This window comes from Oryzias latipes, chromosome 17 (genome assembly GCF_053564925.1).
Source record: "Oryzias latipes strain Hd-rR chromosome 17, Olatipes_Hd-rR_3.1".
Taxonomy (NCBI): Eukaryota; Metazoa; Chordata; class Actinopteri; order Beloniformes; family Adrianichthyidae; genus Oryzias; species Oryzias latipes.
In genome coordinates, this window is record NC_136253.1 from 11064224 (window position 1) to 11080833 (window position 16610).

The window sequence follows — 16610 nt, forward strand, 5'->3', positions numbered from 1 at the left end:
TAGTTGTAATCGCAGAGAGGCACGCCACGCGTCCTGCTGTGTAACCCGGAACCGGAAGTAATCCAAGGGTTAAAAGCACAAGGGTTAAAAGATATTTTGACCATTTAAACAATATAATACAAACTGTTTAAATAAACTGCTTACAAGTAAAAACTAAACTTCATTATATGTTAATAAAGTGTCAGGCTAATTTAAAATGAAATCTCACTAGAAGATATATGGCTTTCTATTTTCAAATTAAAGAACTTTGTACTTTGTTTCTGTCATGACATTTGACTGACAGTAAAACAAATAAATATTTATGAGATTATTAGTATATCCAAGTGTGGAGTCATCCCAGTGATCCTATGGACTGTATTATTGTATGGTTGAAGCAAAGCGGACAACTGGCTGTGCCACTCTAGCTGCTGCATCTCAGCCAAGGATTTTAACAGTGTTATCAACGTCTGGTTGAACCTCTCACAAGCTCTAGATCTGCTGAAGAACAAAAGTTTTGATGATTTTTTTAAAAAAAAGTTAAATATCCACCTTCTCTTCAGTTCTCCTCTGCCTGATCTGCAGCTCCTCCTCTGCCGTGATGGGTGTAACCAACAGGAAGAGAAGAAATAAGCTGATTGGCTGAACTCAGTGAAACCACCTGATTGAAGTATCAGAGTCAAACTGGTTTGTGAGGAAGTGAAACTCTCACAGTCTTTGTGTCTGAGAGGAGAAATGGCGCAGAAAGGAATCGATCTGGATCAAGAAACCTTCTGCTGTTCCATCTGTCTGGATCTGCTGAAGGATCCGGTGACTATTCCCTGTGGACACAGCTACTGCATGAAGTGTATTCAAGGATTCTGGAATGAAGAGGGGAAAAAACCCCAGCTGTCCTCAGTGCAGGAAGACCTTCATACCGAGGCCTGATCTGGTGAAAAACACAATGTTAGCAAATATAATAGAGAAGCTGAAGAAGACTGGACTCCAAGCTGCTCCTGCTGATCTCTGCTATGCTGGACCTGAAGATGTGGTCTGTGATGTCTGCACTGGAAGAAAACTGAAAGCCATCAAGTCCTGTTTGATCTGTCTGGCCTCTTACTGTGAGAAACACCTTCAGCCTCATTTGGATGCAGCTGCATTCAAGAAACACAAGCTGGTGGAACCCTCCAAGAACCTGCAGGAGAACATCTGCTCCCGTCATGATGAGGTGATGAAGATGTTCTGTCGCACTGATCAGAAGTGTATCTGTTATCTCTGCTCTGTGGATGAACATAGAGGCCACGACACAGTCTCAGCTGCAGCAGAAAGGACTGAGAGGCAGAGAGAGCTGGAGGAGAGTCAACAACAAATCCAGCAGAGAATCCAGGACAGAGAGAAGGAGGTGAAGCTGCTTCAACAGGAGGTGGAGGCCATCAATCACTCTGCTGATCAAACAGTGAAGGACAGTGAGAAGATCTTCACTGAGATGATCCGTCTCATCCAGAAAAGAAGCTGTGATGTGAAGCAGCAGATCAGATCCCACCGTCTAACTGAAGTGAGTCGAGTCAAAGATCTTCAGGAGGAGCTGGAGCAGGAGATCACTGAGCTGAAGAGGAGAGACGCTGAGCTGAAGCAGCTCTCACTCACAGAGGATCACAGCCAGTTTCTACTCAACTACCCCTCACTGCCACCACTCAGTGAGTCCACACACTCATCCAGCATCAATGTCCGTCCTCTGAGATACTTTGAGGATGTGACAGCAGCTGTGTCAGAGCTCAGAGACAAACTGCAGGACATTCTGAGAGAGGAATGGACAAACATCTCACTGACAGTCACTCATGTGGATGTTTTACTGCCAGAACCAGAACCAAAGCACACAGACTGTTGAGCGCAGCTCCGATCTTTCATCCGCGTAGTGGATAGACGAAGAAGACTCCGGGACAGGATCAACTTTAGCCTCCTCTAGGCATATTTATTAACTATTGAGCACGGAACAAATTCGTCTCTCTCGTACATCAGAGCTCATTCATTTAGCGAGTGATGTCATCAACCATCGACACAGAGATACCACAACAATGACTCATGGGAACAGAAGTGACTCATGGGAAATGGAGTAGAAAGAGTAAGAGTGAAATAGTTTACATTCAATACTTAACACCCCCACTCGCTCTTAACTCTTCATATTAACCACAAACATAAAACAGTTTCCTCTTTTCTTGGAAAACATCTTAAAGAACTTTTGCACGTCTAGGTGCCAAACATGTCTTGCGCAAATCTCCTCAGTTTTGATTTGGTGGTTGGTTTTGTCATTACATCAGCTACCATTTGCTCTGTAGGGCAATATTGTAAAGTTATCTTTACAATGAAATGATACTTTATGTCGATATGTTTACACCTCTGTCTGTTTACTGGGTTTTTTGCTAGGGCATAGTACCAGTGTTGTCCTCAAACACTTTTGTCTGATTGTACTGATATTTATCTATACCATTTAGCAAATGCTCCAGGTAAATGCATTCCTGTATGGCTGATGCTAAAGCCATATATTCAGCTTCACAGGTGGATAATGCCACTGTGGGTTGTTTTCTGGTCTTCCATGAGATGAAAGAGCTTCCATCACCAAGGCTGATGCAGTATCCAGATGTGCTGCGTCTGTCTGCAGTATCTGACGCCCAATCTGCATCACTGTATGCCTTCAATCCTAAATTTTCTGCATTTTGTTTGAAACACAATCCATGTTTTGCTGTACCTTTAAGGTATCTGAACACGTGTTTCACTGTGTTCCAGTGTTGTTCTGTTGGCTCAGAAAAATGCTGGGATAGCTTACTGACCACAAAACTAAGATCAGGTCTAGTACAAGTGGATAAGTATATTAAGCTTCGCACTGCTTCTCTGTATTTTCTTGCATCTTTCATTTTTTCAGCATTTTCTGAAAATACAAGTTTTGACTCACATGGGGTTTCTCTTGGTTTACAGTCTTTCATTTCAAACCTTTCCAGTAGTTTATTTACATACATTTCCTGTGACATTTTGACTTCACTGTCTGTCTGCTCAAAATCTATTCCTAGGAAATGTTTCAGTCTTCCCATGTCCTTCATCTTAAACCTCTCAGTTAGCATCGTTTTCACACTTTCCAGAACACTCTCTTCGTTTGCTGCCAAAATTAGATCATCAACCCATATTAGAAGAATGACCTTTTCATCCTTTTTCTGTTTTGAATACACACAGTTATCGGCTGAATTTTGTTCAAATCCATTCTCGGTTAAACATGCATGTTGGTAGGGGGGGTGCCTGGACATCACTGCAAGCAAGCAGCAGATGTCCTCCTGGCACCCTACCCGCCAATTTTAACCGCACCTTAGACATTTAGGGCCCCTTGGTGTGGAGGGTGAGGGGACATCACTGTGAGTAATCAGGAGATGTCCCCTTAGTGCCCTACTCGCCAATTTTAACTGCACCCCCCTTAGTACACACACCCCTCCCCCTTCAATATATACATTCAAACATAAACACACACACATGCACACAAACACCCTCTCAAACACCCATACACGCACACACATTTTACAAGGAAGGTGGGACCTGGGTCCATCTGTCCCCTACCCCGTCCCTGGTGGGGGGTGCGGGCCTCTTGGCGATGGCGGCCGTGTCCCTTGGGTGCCGGCTCCCTGGGCCCGGCGGTGCTCTCTCCGCGCGGTGGGGGGGTTCATATTACACCTGAGCCGGGGGTGTTCGTGTCCCTGGGGGGTGGGTCCTGGTCCTTGCCCCTGGGCGCTGGGCCCCGCCAAACTTCCAACATGGCCGAGCCTGGTCGGGCCATATTTATAACATCCCTTATGGGCCGCCCTTTTTTCCCCGGGGTTCCCCCCTCCTGGGCGGGGGCGGCGGGCCCCTGCCTTGCTCCTACCTGGACCAACCGTGGGCCGGGTGGGTGGCTGCCTGGAGTGCGGAGCGGGTCTCCCTTGGGGGGTCCTGGCTCGTACCTGGGGTCGGGGCGGGGGGATGCCCGGAACTCCTGGGTGGTGGTGGGGTGCTCGTCTGGGGCTGTGGGCGTCCCTCTCCGGTGGGGCCCTGCGTTGGGCTCTTCCGGCGCGGCGGGGGGCTGCTTTCCTGGCTGGGCTGGGGCGGCGCTCTCTTTCCCTCTGCGCCTCCCTGCTCTCTGGCTCTGGGGGCCTCGCGGCGGTCCTGCTGGCCCTGGCCTGGGTGGCGGTCTTGGTCGCCCGGGGGGCGGTTGTTCCCTGCCTGTTCCCGTGTGGCGCTGGGGGAATTCCGGCTGCCGCTGCTGCTGCGGCGGGGGTATGGGTGTGGGGGTGGCTGGGCGCTCCTCCTCCTTCTTTTCACATTCCACCATCCATTTTAGAAGAACATAAACACTCACCTGAGCACAGGTGTTAGCTCACCTTTGCACTAATAGTTTGCATGATTGAATGAATGAAAGATTTCACACTAGTTGGTTTAAAGGCATAGGTATGCGTTCGTGAACACTATCTGTTTTGTGTGCATGCTGACATGTGGACATTTCTGCGGCTAGCAGGTGTGTTGATAATATTTGAGTGTGTGTGAACAGGCCCCGCCCTTTTTGTACTACATTTGAACCGTACCGTAACGATAAACAACCAGTAAACCTGTCTGCTCTATGCTGCTTCATGGTCTTACCCCCCTTCCCCTCCTATTATCACCCTCCTACCCCCCCCTCTCTCTAACGTCCCTCTCTCTTGTTCCCCTCTTTCCTTTTCCGTCCGGTCCAACACCAAAGATTTTCAAACATGATTGAAATTAATAAAGTTTGGCCTCAATTACAAAAGGGGTTTATTCAGACATACCTTTGGTTTGTCTGAAGATGAATAACCCCTCTTGTTAGAATAAAATATGTCCAACACAAGAGGCCCTCAGCTCTCATCTGTTTGCCTAGCTGTTGGACAGGACAAGTTAAAAAAAAAAAAAAAAAAAAAAAAAAAAAAACATGCATGTAACATTGCATTCTAGTTTCTCCCTGATTGTTTTAAACCATAAAGAGATTTTTGCAACATACACACAAGTTTTTCAACAGTCTCCGACTTTTTCTCATAACCCTCTGGCTGTTCCATATATATTTCACAGTCTATGGGTGCGAGTAAATAGGCTGTTTTGACGTCCATCTGATGAAGAATGAGTTTTTCCTGTGCCGCTTTCTGCATAAGTACTCTAACACTCGTCATGTCTGCTGTTGGAGAGAATGTCTCTTCATAATCAATTTCTGGTCTCTGGCTGTAACCTTTTGCAACAAATCTTGCTTTGTATTTTTCTGATCCATCAATGTTTCTTTTACGCGCATATACCCATCTACCCCCCACTGTCTGTTTGCCTGTTGGTAAGTGAGTGAGTTTAAAAGTGTCGTTCTCAGTGAGTGATCGCATCTCTTCATCCATTGCGTTTTTCCACTGTTTTGAGTTTTTGGATGTTACTGCCTCTCTGAAGTTTTGGGGAATGTCACAAACTGCTCTATAACAGTAGTCTATGCATACCTGCATTTTGTCCACTGTCTTATCAGTCTCAAAATCCTGCAGATGAACCGGTTTCTTTCTGATTCTGGGTGGGTTCCTTCTGCCTACAGTCTCACTGATTTCACCTGGTTGTGCACGTTGACTCTGTTGAGGTAAAGTTTCAGAAACATCATCCCGACTTGGTTTGTTTTCTGTATCTCCATCCATTTTCAGGAACCTGGGGATGTATGTATCCAACATCATGTTCTGTGTACTTCTCTGGTGTCTGAGTTTCTTTTTCTCTGGTAGTTTTTGTAGTGAATTTCACTAACCTGTGTTTCTGAATCTTTTCTCTTTCCGGATAATACACAAGAAGAGCTGGACTGTTTTTGTCATATCCGACGAAAATGCCTGGTTCACATTTTGAATCGAGTTTTCTCTTTTCTTGTTTGTAAGCCAAACATTCAGATCCGAATTTTTGTAGTTTGGATACGTTTGGTTCCTTGCCTGTAAACAGTTCATATGCTGTTTTCTTTGTGCGTCTGTTGTAGCACCTGTTTCTTACATAAGCTGATGTCTGTATCGCATAGTTCCACAACTGATCCGGTAGTTTGTTCTCTATCAGTAAACATCTACTCATGTCAAATAGTGTTCTCCAACCTCTTTCTGCTGTTCCATTCTGGTGAGGTGAGTAGGGTGCAGATGTTTCATGTCTGATTCTGTTCTTGGTTAACAGAGTTTGGAAATCTCTGCTGGTAAACTCGGTGCCGTTATCTGAACGAATGCACTTAACTTCTCCGTAAGGTGCAACATCGGCTAAAAATCTTTCAGTAGCTGTCACTGTGTCGCTCTTCGACTTGAGAAAATATACAAATATGGTGCCTGAATAGTCGTCAGTAAAAGATTGCGTATATTTGTGTCCTTCCATGCTTGGTGTGTGCATCGGACCAGTTAAATCAGTATGGACTAATTCTAAAGGTTGCTTGGCCTTTGCATCTGGCTCTCTGTTCCTGGTTTCTGTACATTTCCCTTGTGTACACACTTCACACAGCTGATCTGGTTTTCCTAAACTCCCTTTGATTTCCATACCTTTTACAACACCTTGTAACTTCCGTACATCATCATAGTTACAATGACCCAAGATCTCATGCCAGGTTTGAATGTCATGACACACTTTACACTGATCATCAGGACTTACTTCAACAGTCGGTAAGTAGTACAAGTTTCCATTTTCATGGATATCAAACCTGCTACCATCTTTGGTGACCATGGTGCTCTCCCCTCTTTTGAAGGTGATTGTTGCTCCTCCATTGGCTGCCCTTGCCACCGAAAAGATGACATGCGGATATGATGGCATAAAGAGTGCATTTTGTAGTTGGGCTCTGTGTTGATTTTCAGCGTTGTCTAGTATGTAGATCGTTGCTGTCCCACTTCCTTCCGCCATTCCACTGCACTTGGTTCCATCTGCTAACTCCACTGAATGAGTCTCAGCCTGAAACGAGTCGTCGAAGCTTTCAAATTTCTTGAAGTCGTTTACAATGTGGGATGTGGCTCCTGCGTCCACCATGATGCCTTTCATCTTCACGTTGTTCGGGATGCTTTCTTGCATGTTGTACTTTGCTTTGAAGAAGTGATCTTGATTGCTTTCTTGTTCAACAGCAACTTTTCTGGTTTCATCTCGTCTCCCCTTTTTCTTGCACATGGACTCTTGGTGTGTATTGCTTTTGCAAAAATTACACCAGACTTTTCTAAAGCAGTCTCTTGCCTTGTGCCCTTATTCCACACTTGTAGCATATCACAGTGGTACTTTCATCTTTCTTGTACGTGGCTTGAGTTTTGTGAGTGCTTTGTCTCTGTTTCACATGCATTTTCATCACGTTGTCAGCTTCTGTTCTGCTCATTTTCTCTGACTCCTCATAGACTCTCAGTCTTCTTTTAAAGTCTGTAAATGTGATTGAATCTTCATTTTGTGTAACATGAATGGCTAGGGGCTTGAATGAATCTGGCAGTCCTGCTAGTATCACGGCTATGATTAGTCCGTCGCTCATCGTTTCACCTGCATCTCTTAATGCTGCGATGATGTTCTCTGCTCTTATTATATAGTCTGTTACACTCTCTTTTTCCGTCATGCGTAGCTTGGTTAAAGATGTGTACATATTTATTATTCGTGGCTTGCTTTTTCCAGAATAATGTTCTTTTAAAATCCCAAGGGCTTTTCTGCCATCATCTGCTGCTTCATGTCGTATCAAAGACAGGCTTTTGTCATCGACCAGCCTTATAAGCTCCGCGTAGCAGTCAGCGTTCTTTCTGCCATCTGCCGCAAGTTGTTCCGCGTTGGCGCCAACAGGTGCTCGTAAAATAGTCTCTTTAAGCTTTAGGCTGTGTAGGTGACCCAGAAATCTTGTTTCCCACAGATCATACTTGTCTTCGGATCCGTCGAAGAAAAGCTGCGGTGCCGCCATGATTCCCGTCATTGATCTGCCCGCCATAGTTCACGTCGCTCTTTCAATTGTTCTTTTTCTTTCCTTCAACTGTCAGTAACTTTATTCTGTGATGCGTAATACGTCGCATGTAGACTGTCCCGACAATAACTTCGGTTCGTCTCCGAGCTGGTTCATAAGTAGCAGAAGCTTCGCGTTATTCTTCGCGCCTTTTTCTTCTGTTCAAACTCACTTGCGTCCGTTGCTCTCTGGGCCCATAACCTGTTGAGCGCAGCTCCGATCTTTCATCCGCGTAGTGGATAGACGAAGAAGACTCCGGGACAGGATCAACTTTAGCCTCCTCTAGGCATATTTATTAACCATTGAGCACGGAACAAATTCGTCTCTCTGGTACATCAGAGCTCATTCATTTAGCGAGTGATGTCATCAACCATCGACACAGAGATACCACAACAATGACTCATGGGAACAGAAGTGACTCATGGGAAATGGAGTAGAAAGAGTAAGAGTGAAATAGTTTACATTCAATACTTAACACAGACGACTGTTATTGTCTGAGAAAAAAAGAAAGGTGACAGTGATGGGACAACCTCAGTCTTATTCTGATCATCCAGAAAGTTTTACTGATTGGTTTCAGGTTCTGAGTAGAGAGAGTCTGACTGGACGTTGTTACTGGTGGAGTGGAAAGGAGACTTTGTTTGTATAGCAGTCGCATACAAGAACATCAGCAGATCTGGAGATGAAAGTTTATTTGGTTTAAATGACAAATCTTGGTCATTAGATTGCTCTCCTGGTAGATTCTCATTTTACCACAACAGAACAAAAACCTCCATCTCAGCTCCTGGTCCCTCCAGAGTAGGAGTGTACCTGGATCACAGAGCAGGTGTCCTGTCCTTCTACAGCGTCTCTGAAAGCATGACTCTCCTCCACAGAGTCCAGACCACATTCACTCAGACGCTCCATGCTGGACTGAGGTTGTTTGGTGATGATGGAGCCACAGCAAAGTTTTGTAAACTCAAATAGTTCCTGAAAGAAGTGAAATGCTTGTTTTTTAGTGATTTCTCTGCTTTGGATTATTTTGAATTAAACATTTTAACTGTTAATATTCTGTGGAGTAATGTTTGTAGTCAGAAATAAATAGAGAAATGAAAAATCTCTAGAATGTGGATTTAAGACATTTTTGAACATGAATCTCAAACTTTTTGGAGTAAAATCTGTTTTCTTGTTTCTTTGAACTTTGGGATTTGACTGTTTGAATTCAAATTTCACAAAAATGTTTTGTTCATGTTTTTGTGTTGTCATGTAAACTGAAGGAAGCAGCAACACAAATGGAATCAGTGACATCACCATTAAACACTTTTGATTTAAGATTTGTGTTTTCATTTCTTTGTTCTTCAGAGAAAAGTTGTTTCTAAACATTTGACAATAAAACATCCTGACTCTTTTGTCTGGGTCTTTAAATCCATGAGATTCCAGCAGCTGAAAAAACAAAGGAACGCTGCATTACTGCCGTCTACTGGAGAGAAGCAGGAACCAGGATTCTTTGCTCTACTTTCTACTAAAATGGAGGAAATATTGCTGCTTCTCTGTTTCGTTCAAGCATGAAAAGTTCAAAACTCTTTCCAATCAAATGTTCCTCAATGAATGAACTGTCTGCTCACACAGGTCAACAGTGTCTCCAAGAATCTCAACCAGAGTCTAGTTTAGAGCAGCTGAGAGCAACTTTGTTCCAACTTGTCAGAAATCTGAGGAAAAGTTTCTGTAGGTTTGATTTTTACTCTTGACTTCAGTTTCAACTGTTTTGAATGTTTCCTTCTTTCAGATGAAAACATAGTTTCTTGCTCTGAATGTGATGCAGATTTTCTCTGTTCAATTCCAAACACTGAGCTAATACATCCAAACAGAGACTGACAGGGGGCGCTGTAACATCTGACAAAGTCTGCAACTATCAGCTGACAAACACACTAAGTTAACTGAAAACATTTTCAAAAATATGCAACAGGAAGTAAACAATATTGACCTAGAAGGAGCTCTTCAGTGTATTTCAGCTCCACTCATCCAAACCATTCAACAAAGACAAACTGTGCAGAACAGGAAACTGCTGGTTGCTGATGCTGGTTTGATTTCCAGCTTCTTTAGTTCTTCTGTGAAGGTGTCCTTGCAGGATAAATGTCATAAACAGCTTTTAATCAAGGTATCAGTATTAGGTTCTCAGAGACACCAAATATTCAGAAATGAAGATGCCAAACAGGAAGTAGGAAATAAAAAATTTTAAACAGCACAATTGCCCAATCTTAAAAATCTAAGATCATCAAAGTAAAACAGATAAAAATGCAGCTGGATTGTTAGCCTAAGTCCATAAAATAATATCTTGGATCAAAAAAAAGAGAAGGATCTGATGGGAGCAGATATCAGCCAGGATGGCGCCACATGTCTCCTTTCTATAGCCTTTGCCCTTGCGTTGCTGGGGAAGTGTAAAATACACTAGGTCTTTACTCTCAGCACTAAAACAATGTTGTCCACACTCTCTCCAGAGTTCAACAGTGCCATGTTCTATTACTTAGCTGAGTATTGCGTTGAATTCCTTCCACACAGCATGTCACGTCTCAATCTCTTCTTCCTTCTCTCCTGGAGTACTTGGTTTTCCTGCACCATGTCAACAGGGTACAAACTAGATTGTTTTGGTGAACTGTGCGTGTGGGAGCTTCCTAACCCTCTGGGTGAAGAAGGTATACTGGGTGATATTCTCTCAGTTGGTTCACCACAACAAATGGCATTGGGGGGTCCACTTTGGCTTTAACTTCCCCCTGGCCTTCCCGTGGAAGTTACGTATGCTGCTTTACCCAACCGTCCAAGGTGTTTCTCTCAACGGTGGGGCGGAGGCCGGTTGTCCACACTGGTAATCTAGCGTGCCTTCCAAACACGACAAAGTGTGGAGTCATCCCAGTGGTCCTATGGACTGTGTCATTGTATGGTTCAACCAAAGCGGACAATTTGCTGTGCCACTCTAGCTGCTGCATCTCAGCCAAAGATTTTAACAGTCTTATCAGCGTCTGGTTGAACTTCTCACAAATCCATTACCTTGCGGGTGGTACGATGTGGTATGGCTTGTTTGACATCCATAGAGCTGGCTCAGTTGGCTCATTAGTGAAGACTCGAAGGCAGCACAACTTTCTGTTAAGTTGCATTCTGGGCAACCAAAGGTATGGATCAAGTGGTTATATAGGCCTGCACGTAGTGTCCGTGGACTGTTCTTTGGTGGGCACTGAAATAGCATACTTTGAAAACAGGTCTGTGATTACCAGGATGTATTGTACTTGTCATTTGGACGTCCCAGAGAGGTAGTCCACACCAACAACCTCAAATGGATATGATGTGCAGATAGGGTGGAGTGGCGCCCACCCAGATGGTCCAGCTTTATTGACAATAGATTGAGTACAGGAATCTGTCCACATCCCGATTTCCCGTGAAATCCCTGGCCAGCAGCAACATTGTCAGATGGCCATGCCTGTTCTCTCGCTTATGGGATGGCCCATCTCTTCGTGATACGTCCCCCATACGTCCCTTGTCTCCTTTTTGGAGACAAATACCTGGAAGATGGCAAACCCAGAACCTGGCTCCTTCCATTCTCTTCCCTTGATACCGTCCCTTTTTAAAACTTTGCCCCATTCCTTTATTACTTCCTTGAGATACAGGGAGGTATCAGCACACACCATAGGTCTGGGGAGTCTCTGTTTCTTTTGTTCGTAGATTTGTGACAGACCCTGGTCCTTTGCCTGTCGCTCCTGCCAGGTCTCATCTTAACCTGCCCGCACCACCCATGCAGATGCATCTGGTTTCTGCACTGGGATCCTGGAAAGCGCATACACATTTTTGTTTTGATATTTAATAGTGTACCTGAAATTTGCAACCTGGGCCACCCCTCATTGTTAAATTTTTCTGCTACTGCCCACTTTAAAGCCAGCAGCTCTAGCTTCAATAAGCTACAGTTCTGGTCATTGTATTCTGAAGGGCTGAAGGCTTCTGCTTGCATATGCGATAACTCTTTCTGTCATGATCGGCTGCAACGTCAACAGATGCAAACGCTGGAACCCAGGAAGAGATGCACAGAGCTTGGCGAGTAAGGATTTATTAAAGTTTGTGGAAATTGCAATGAGTTCATGATGTCGTCACCGGAGATACGCCGAGGCGTGGGCATGAAGGTGAGTCTTTCTTTGGTGATTGGGCTTGGCTGGAGTCGTGGCAGGCAAGGTGGTCTGGTAGAAGTGGAACTTGTGAATGAACCCAGGTCGGCACTCGAGGTGTAGAAGTCCTGTAGGCAGATTAAAACTTGGATGAGAATAATTTCAAGACGAGATTATTTTAGAGGAAACGAGATAACGTTAGACCAGGTACTGCACCATAGAGGGCAACGAACTCGCGATGAATACTAGAATACGGCCACCATAAATACTGGAGCAGGAGATGAGGTAAGTGCCAACAGCTGGGTCCAATCTGCGAATTAAGCAGAGTGGGAGGAGAGGACTCCCGGAGGTACCATGTCACTTTCCTTCCCATCTTGAATATGTGTCAGTGCTGCTCCCAGGCTATAAGCATAATCAGCATAACCCAAAACAGGAGCACTTAGCAAAGGCTTGCTGTGGTTTGTCAAAAGCTTGCTGGCATTGCTCATTCCAAGTCACTGGAGTGGATTTCTTTCCAAAGGTGTTGCGGGTCAGCATTGTTAGGGGTGTTGCAGTTTTGGAAAAGAGAGGTATAAACCTTTTGTAATAGCCTGCAGTCTGAGGCACTGGCCATTCCCTCACTGCCATCGTCTTAGTGGGGTCAGTGGATATTTCTCCTTTGCTAATGGTGTGCCTCAAATAAATCACCCTGCACTGGAACTAGTTACATTTCTTGGGCTGCAGCTTTAAGTCATGCTGATCCAATCTTTCTAACACCTCTTCCACGTGTTTGACATGGCCATTGAAATCTGTGGAGAAAATAACAACATCATCCAAATAAATCAAGAGAGAGCCTTTGACCAAATTACCCTAGCATCGCTGCATAACCCACTGGAAGGTTGCTATTGCATTGCAGAGGCTGAATGGCATTCGCTCAAATTCATACAGGCCAAAGGGTGTTGTAAACACTGTCTTCTTCCTATCGACAGGATCCATCTGCCAGTTTCCACTAGTCAAATCCAAGGTGGAATACCATTTAGCTGCCTCCAGTCCTGTCAGGGAATCTTACATGCAAGGTAGGGGATAGATGTCCTTATGGGTGAGGGCATTCAATCTCCTATATTAAACAAAAAATCTCAAGCTGCCATCTTTCTTCTTTACCAGCACGATTGGTGGTGCCCATGGACTAGAGCAGTGTTTCCCCAACCCTGGTCCTCAGGGCACACTGTCCTGCATGTTTTCCATGTTGCCCTGCTTCTGCACACCTGATTCAACTCATCATCAGGCCCTGTGAAGCCTGACGATGATAGTCATCAAAGGCAGGTGTGTTTGAGCATGGTTGGATTGAAAAAATGCAGGACAGTGTGCCCCGAGGACCAGCGTTGGGAAACACAGGTCTAGAGCTTTCTTTCACCACTCCGCTTCCCAACATGTTTTTAACAGCGCCTGTAGTTCTTGGTGTAAGCTGGCCGCTCATGACCAGGGGGTGCAGAGGTGGTGGGTATCTGATGTTTTACAACTCCTGTTCTGCCAAAATCATCTTCATGGCATGAGAAAACTCTCCTCCATTTATGCAAGAGACTGGTCATCTCCTTCTGTGAGTCTGGAGTACGGCCATCTCCCTGTAAGGCAAATACAGGATTTGCATCCTCTTTCTCACCATCCACAACACCCACTCGTCTCACTGCCACCTCCACCACATCTGGGGCCACTGAGTTAAGTTCAAGTTCATGTTCACCCTGTATATCAGCAGTTACTACCTCAGTTACTTGGGCCAGAGTCTGGCACTGTGATACCTCGACAGGGTATGGGTTAGGATTGCAAACTTTACAGGGGACATGTCCACCAACCACTGAAGCAAAGGTTCGTCCTATGTGCCATTCTGTGTCATTGTCTGGAAAATGCTTCACAACCACAGTACAGGCTGAGATGATTGGGCTGCCGGTACCTGCATCCACAGGACGATCTTAGATTGCAATGGAATGATGATAGGTGACTGTTGGAGCAACTTAGCAACTTCTTCATAGGATGGGATAGGAGCCTCCGTGGTGGCCCGTTTGCATACTGCAAATCCTCTTGACCATGCCTTCCCTGCAACAGAGATCATGATGGTTTTGAATGCCCATAGTCCTGGGTGGCTCCCCCGTTTGAGGATGGATCAAACAGGTTTATTAATGTTCATACCTGGAATCCCTTTATCTGGGCAAAGGCAATCATCATCCACAACAATAATACCTTTTCCAGTGACCTCCATACTGCGTACAAAACAGTCCACAATAGTGTAGCCTCTGTAGGGAATTCACAGTCTGTTAGCAGCTCGTAGGGTCAGCCAAGGCAGAGTGTCTCAGATGTTTGTCGAATAAGCTCTGACTAAGCATTGTGACCTGTGACCCTCTATCTAGTATTAAGGGGATAGGCTGGTTGTTTATTTTAAGTAAAACCTTGGGGCATTCCCCAGGCAGGGCGGATCTTCGCTCCAGTTGCACAGTAGCCTGTAATACTGTAGGGGAAGTTAAAAATCCTGAGACGTTGATGATCGCTGGGTGCAGCGCCACTCCACAACTCCAGCATATAGGTCTCTCGTCTGAATCCCACTGGTGGGAAGTGGTGGGGGTATGGCTTTGTGGTCTAGCCCAATTGGATAAAGAGGTCAGAGTGGGCTGCTGATGGTTGGAAAGCTGGTGCCTCATCTTTGTTGTAAGATCGGCTGAAAGCTCTTTCAGTTGCTCATTTATCCCTGTTTTTATCTCACCCAACAGTTCCTCTTTCAGTTCGCCCTTTAAGTGATTCTTGCGATGTTCTGGTTTAATAGCATCCTGGTTCTGGGGGTTATAGGTGACTATTTGACAGAGCAGCCTCCTCATCCTTGTGTAGTTCTTGTGCTAGGGCCTGGGCTTCTATACACATGGCTTTGAAAGTCATTTAGTCCTTGTGTTGTCTTGCTTATCTTAAAGTAAGCCAAGTCAGTCGCTGGGTTTCTATGACCTTTTATTTAACAGTCTCTTTCAACGTACTACACAGTGCATGGCTATCAACCGCTTCCTAGCTCTCTGCTCAGTGCACTCTCACGTGACCATTCTCTAAGCATTCTGGGTAACACATGCATGCTGGGTAATGGAGTTCAACATTACTAACTTCAATACACAACAGTCCTGTCGTCTCATCTGACGACAAGACCCTCCAACCACCTCCGCTGTCTACCACAGGATACCTGGGACTCAGTTTCATCCTCTCTGCTGTATTAAAACCAGTTACCACTTACCTTTCTGCCTGCCTTGTGTCCTTCCGGGTTCCAGCACTTGAGTCTGCCTTAGCCTGCTAGCCATGACAAGAGCATTTTAGAGTTTTTCTTGTGAGGGCCACAATAACTCTTTTTCTTTTAACTTCTTTTATCTTTCTTTTATTGTAAAGCCCTAAAATAAAGTTGTATTTATTCATGATCCTTTTAATAAAACAAATAACACTATTTCTGAAATAAAAAATGACCAAATAACTGTGATTTTTCAGAGACAAAAAGTCAGGAAAAAATTTACTGATACATTAAAAAGATAAAACAATGAATGTTGGATGCTCTCCTGTCTTTGTCCTGCTGAGACTTAGATCACTGCAGCTTCTCACGTCTCACAGTTTGAGCTAAAACTGAGCAGCTGCGCTGCGCCCTGCGCGTCTGTTTCTCATGATGAAAAAAAGCAAATTTCTATGTTTTCTGCTGCAGCTATGCATATATATCTACGTTACCTTTTCACCAGTACAGAGTTCCCTTGTTTATTGCAGGAGTTTCGTTCTAAAAATAACCGTGATTGGTGAAATCCACCGAGTCTGATTACAGACGTTTATGGCAGTAAAACTCCTCACTGCCTAAATACACTTTTCGCAGACAGACATGAACATTTTTTCCCTTTTCACTTGTTTAAATTCTCAAACCTTCATAGAAATTAGGTCCAGGATCTGCGAAGGAAAACAAAGATCTGATTGCGATCAGAGATTTCTGTAGATCTGAAGAGCTCCGCGTTTCTGTACAGAAGACACGGCACGGACTTAGGAGATTGATTGACAAGGTCTCCAGCCAATCAGGACACAGAACAAGTGCGCTGTTTAAAAAAAGGAGCATAATCGTTCTAAAAGAATGAGCTAAACTTGGAAAGATGAACTGCTATGTAGAAAGCGAAGACTGTCTTCTGTTCTATTTGACAGGGATTTTAGAGCGTTTCAGATTGGAGTACAGACTGCAGAGGGGTGGAATAAAATTTCACGTTCTATGTGGGTCTTGATCGTGTGGCCAGATAAAAATGAAAAACACTGATATTGTTCAGTGGGACGGACCAAACATGGAGGCGGGCCGGATCCAGCCCGCGGGCCCTAGTTTGCCCACCCCTGCCATAAACCATGGCATAACAAACTGTGCAGCAACTGCCAAGCTCAAACCTTGCTGACTAGCATCCATTTCTAAACAGTTTGGTGGTCCTGCTCACATAAAAAAATGCAGCTGGGTTGTTAGTCTAAGTCTATAAAATAATATCTTGACTCAAAAAAAGTGAAGGATCTGATGGGAGCAGAGATCACACTGCTGTTGGGAATTTGGGCTAAACAAA

General features: G+C 44.6%; 1 protein-coding gene and 1 pseudogene across 2 annotated transcripts; one reads left to right on the forward strand and one right to left on the reverse strand.

The window, feature by feature from the left end:
* The first annotated feature begins 567 nt into the window (after positions 1-567).
* LOC101160049 (E3 ubiquitin/ISG15 ligase TRIM25-like) lies at positions 568-9221 on the forward strand (annotated as a pseudogene). The gene is made up of 2 exons (XR_013650524.1): positions 568-1867; positions 8373-9221. The product of XR_013650524.1 is annotated as an E3 ubiquitin/ISG15 ligase TRIM25-like (transcript).
* Positions 9222-9236: 15 nt separating this feature from the next.
* On the reverse strand, positions 9237-16230 carry LOC144986677 (uncharacterized). Its single transcript, XM_078934407.1, has 5 exons — positions 15943-16230; positions 15281-15336; positions 14203-14306; positions 13967-14109; positions 9237-12167 (listed from the first exon to the last, which is right to left on the reverse strand). Exons 1-5 carry the CDS (start codon positions 15946-15948, stop codon positions 11925-11927), a joined length of 552 nt encoding a protein of 183 aa, XP_078790533.1. The 5' UTR covers positions 15949-16230; the 3' UTR covers positions 9237-11924.
* Between the last annotated feature and the right edge of the window lie 380 nt (positions 16231-16610).

Bases quoted from the DNA above. Each gene is read 5' to 3' on its own strand.
- LOC144986677 (XM_078934407.1), bottom strand. The intron at 14,110-14,202 runs GTATGAACATTA...TCTCTGTTGCAG, and splicing joins CCCAGATAAAGGGATTCCAG to GGAAGGCATGGTCAAGAGGA. The intron at 12,168-13,966 runs GTACCGGCAGCC...ATCTGCCTACAG, and splicing joins AGATCGTCCTGTGGATGCAG to GACTTCTACACCTCGAGTGC.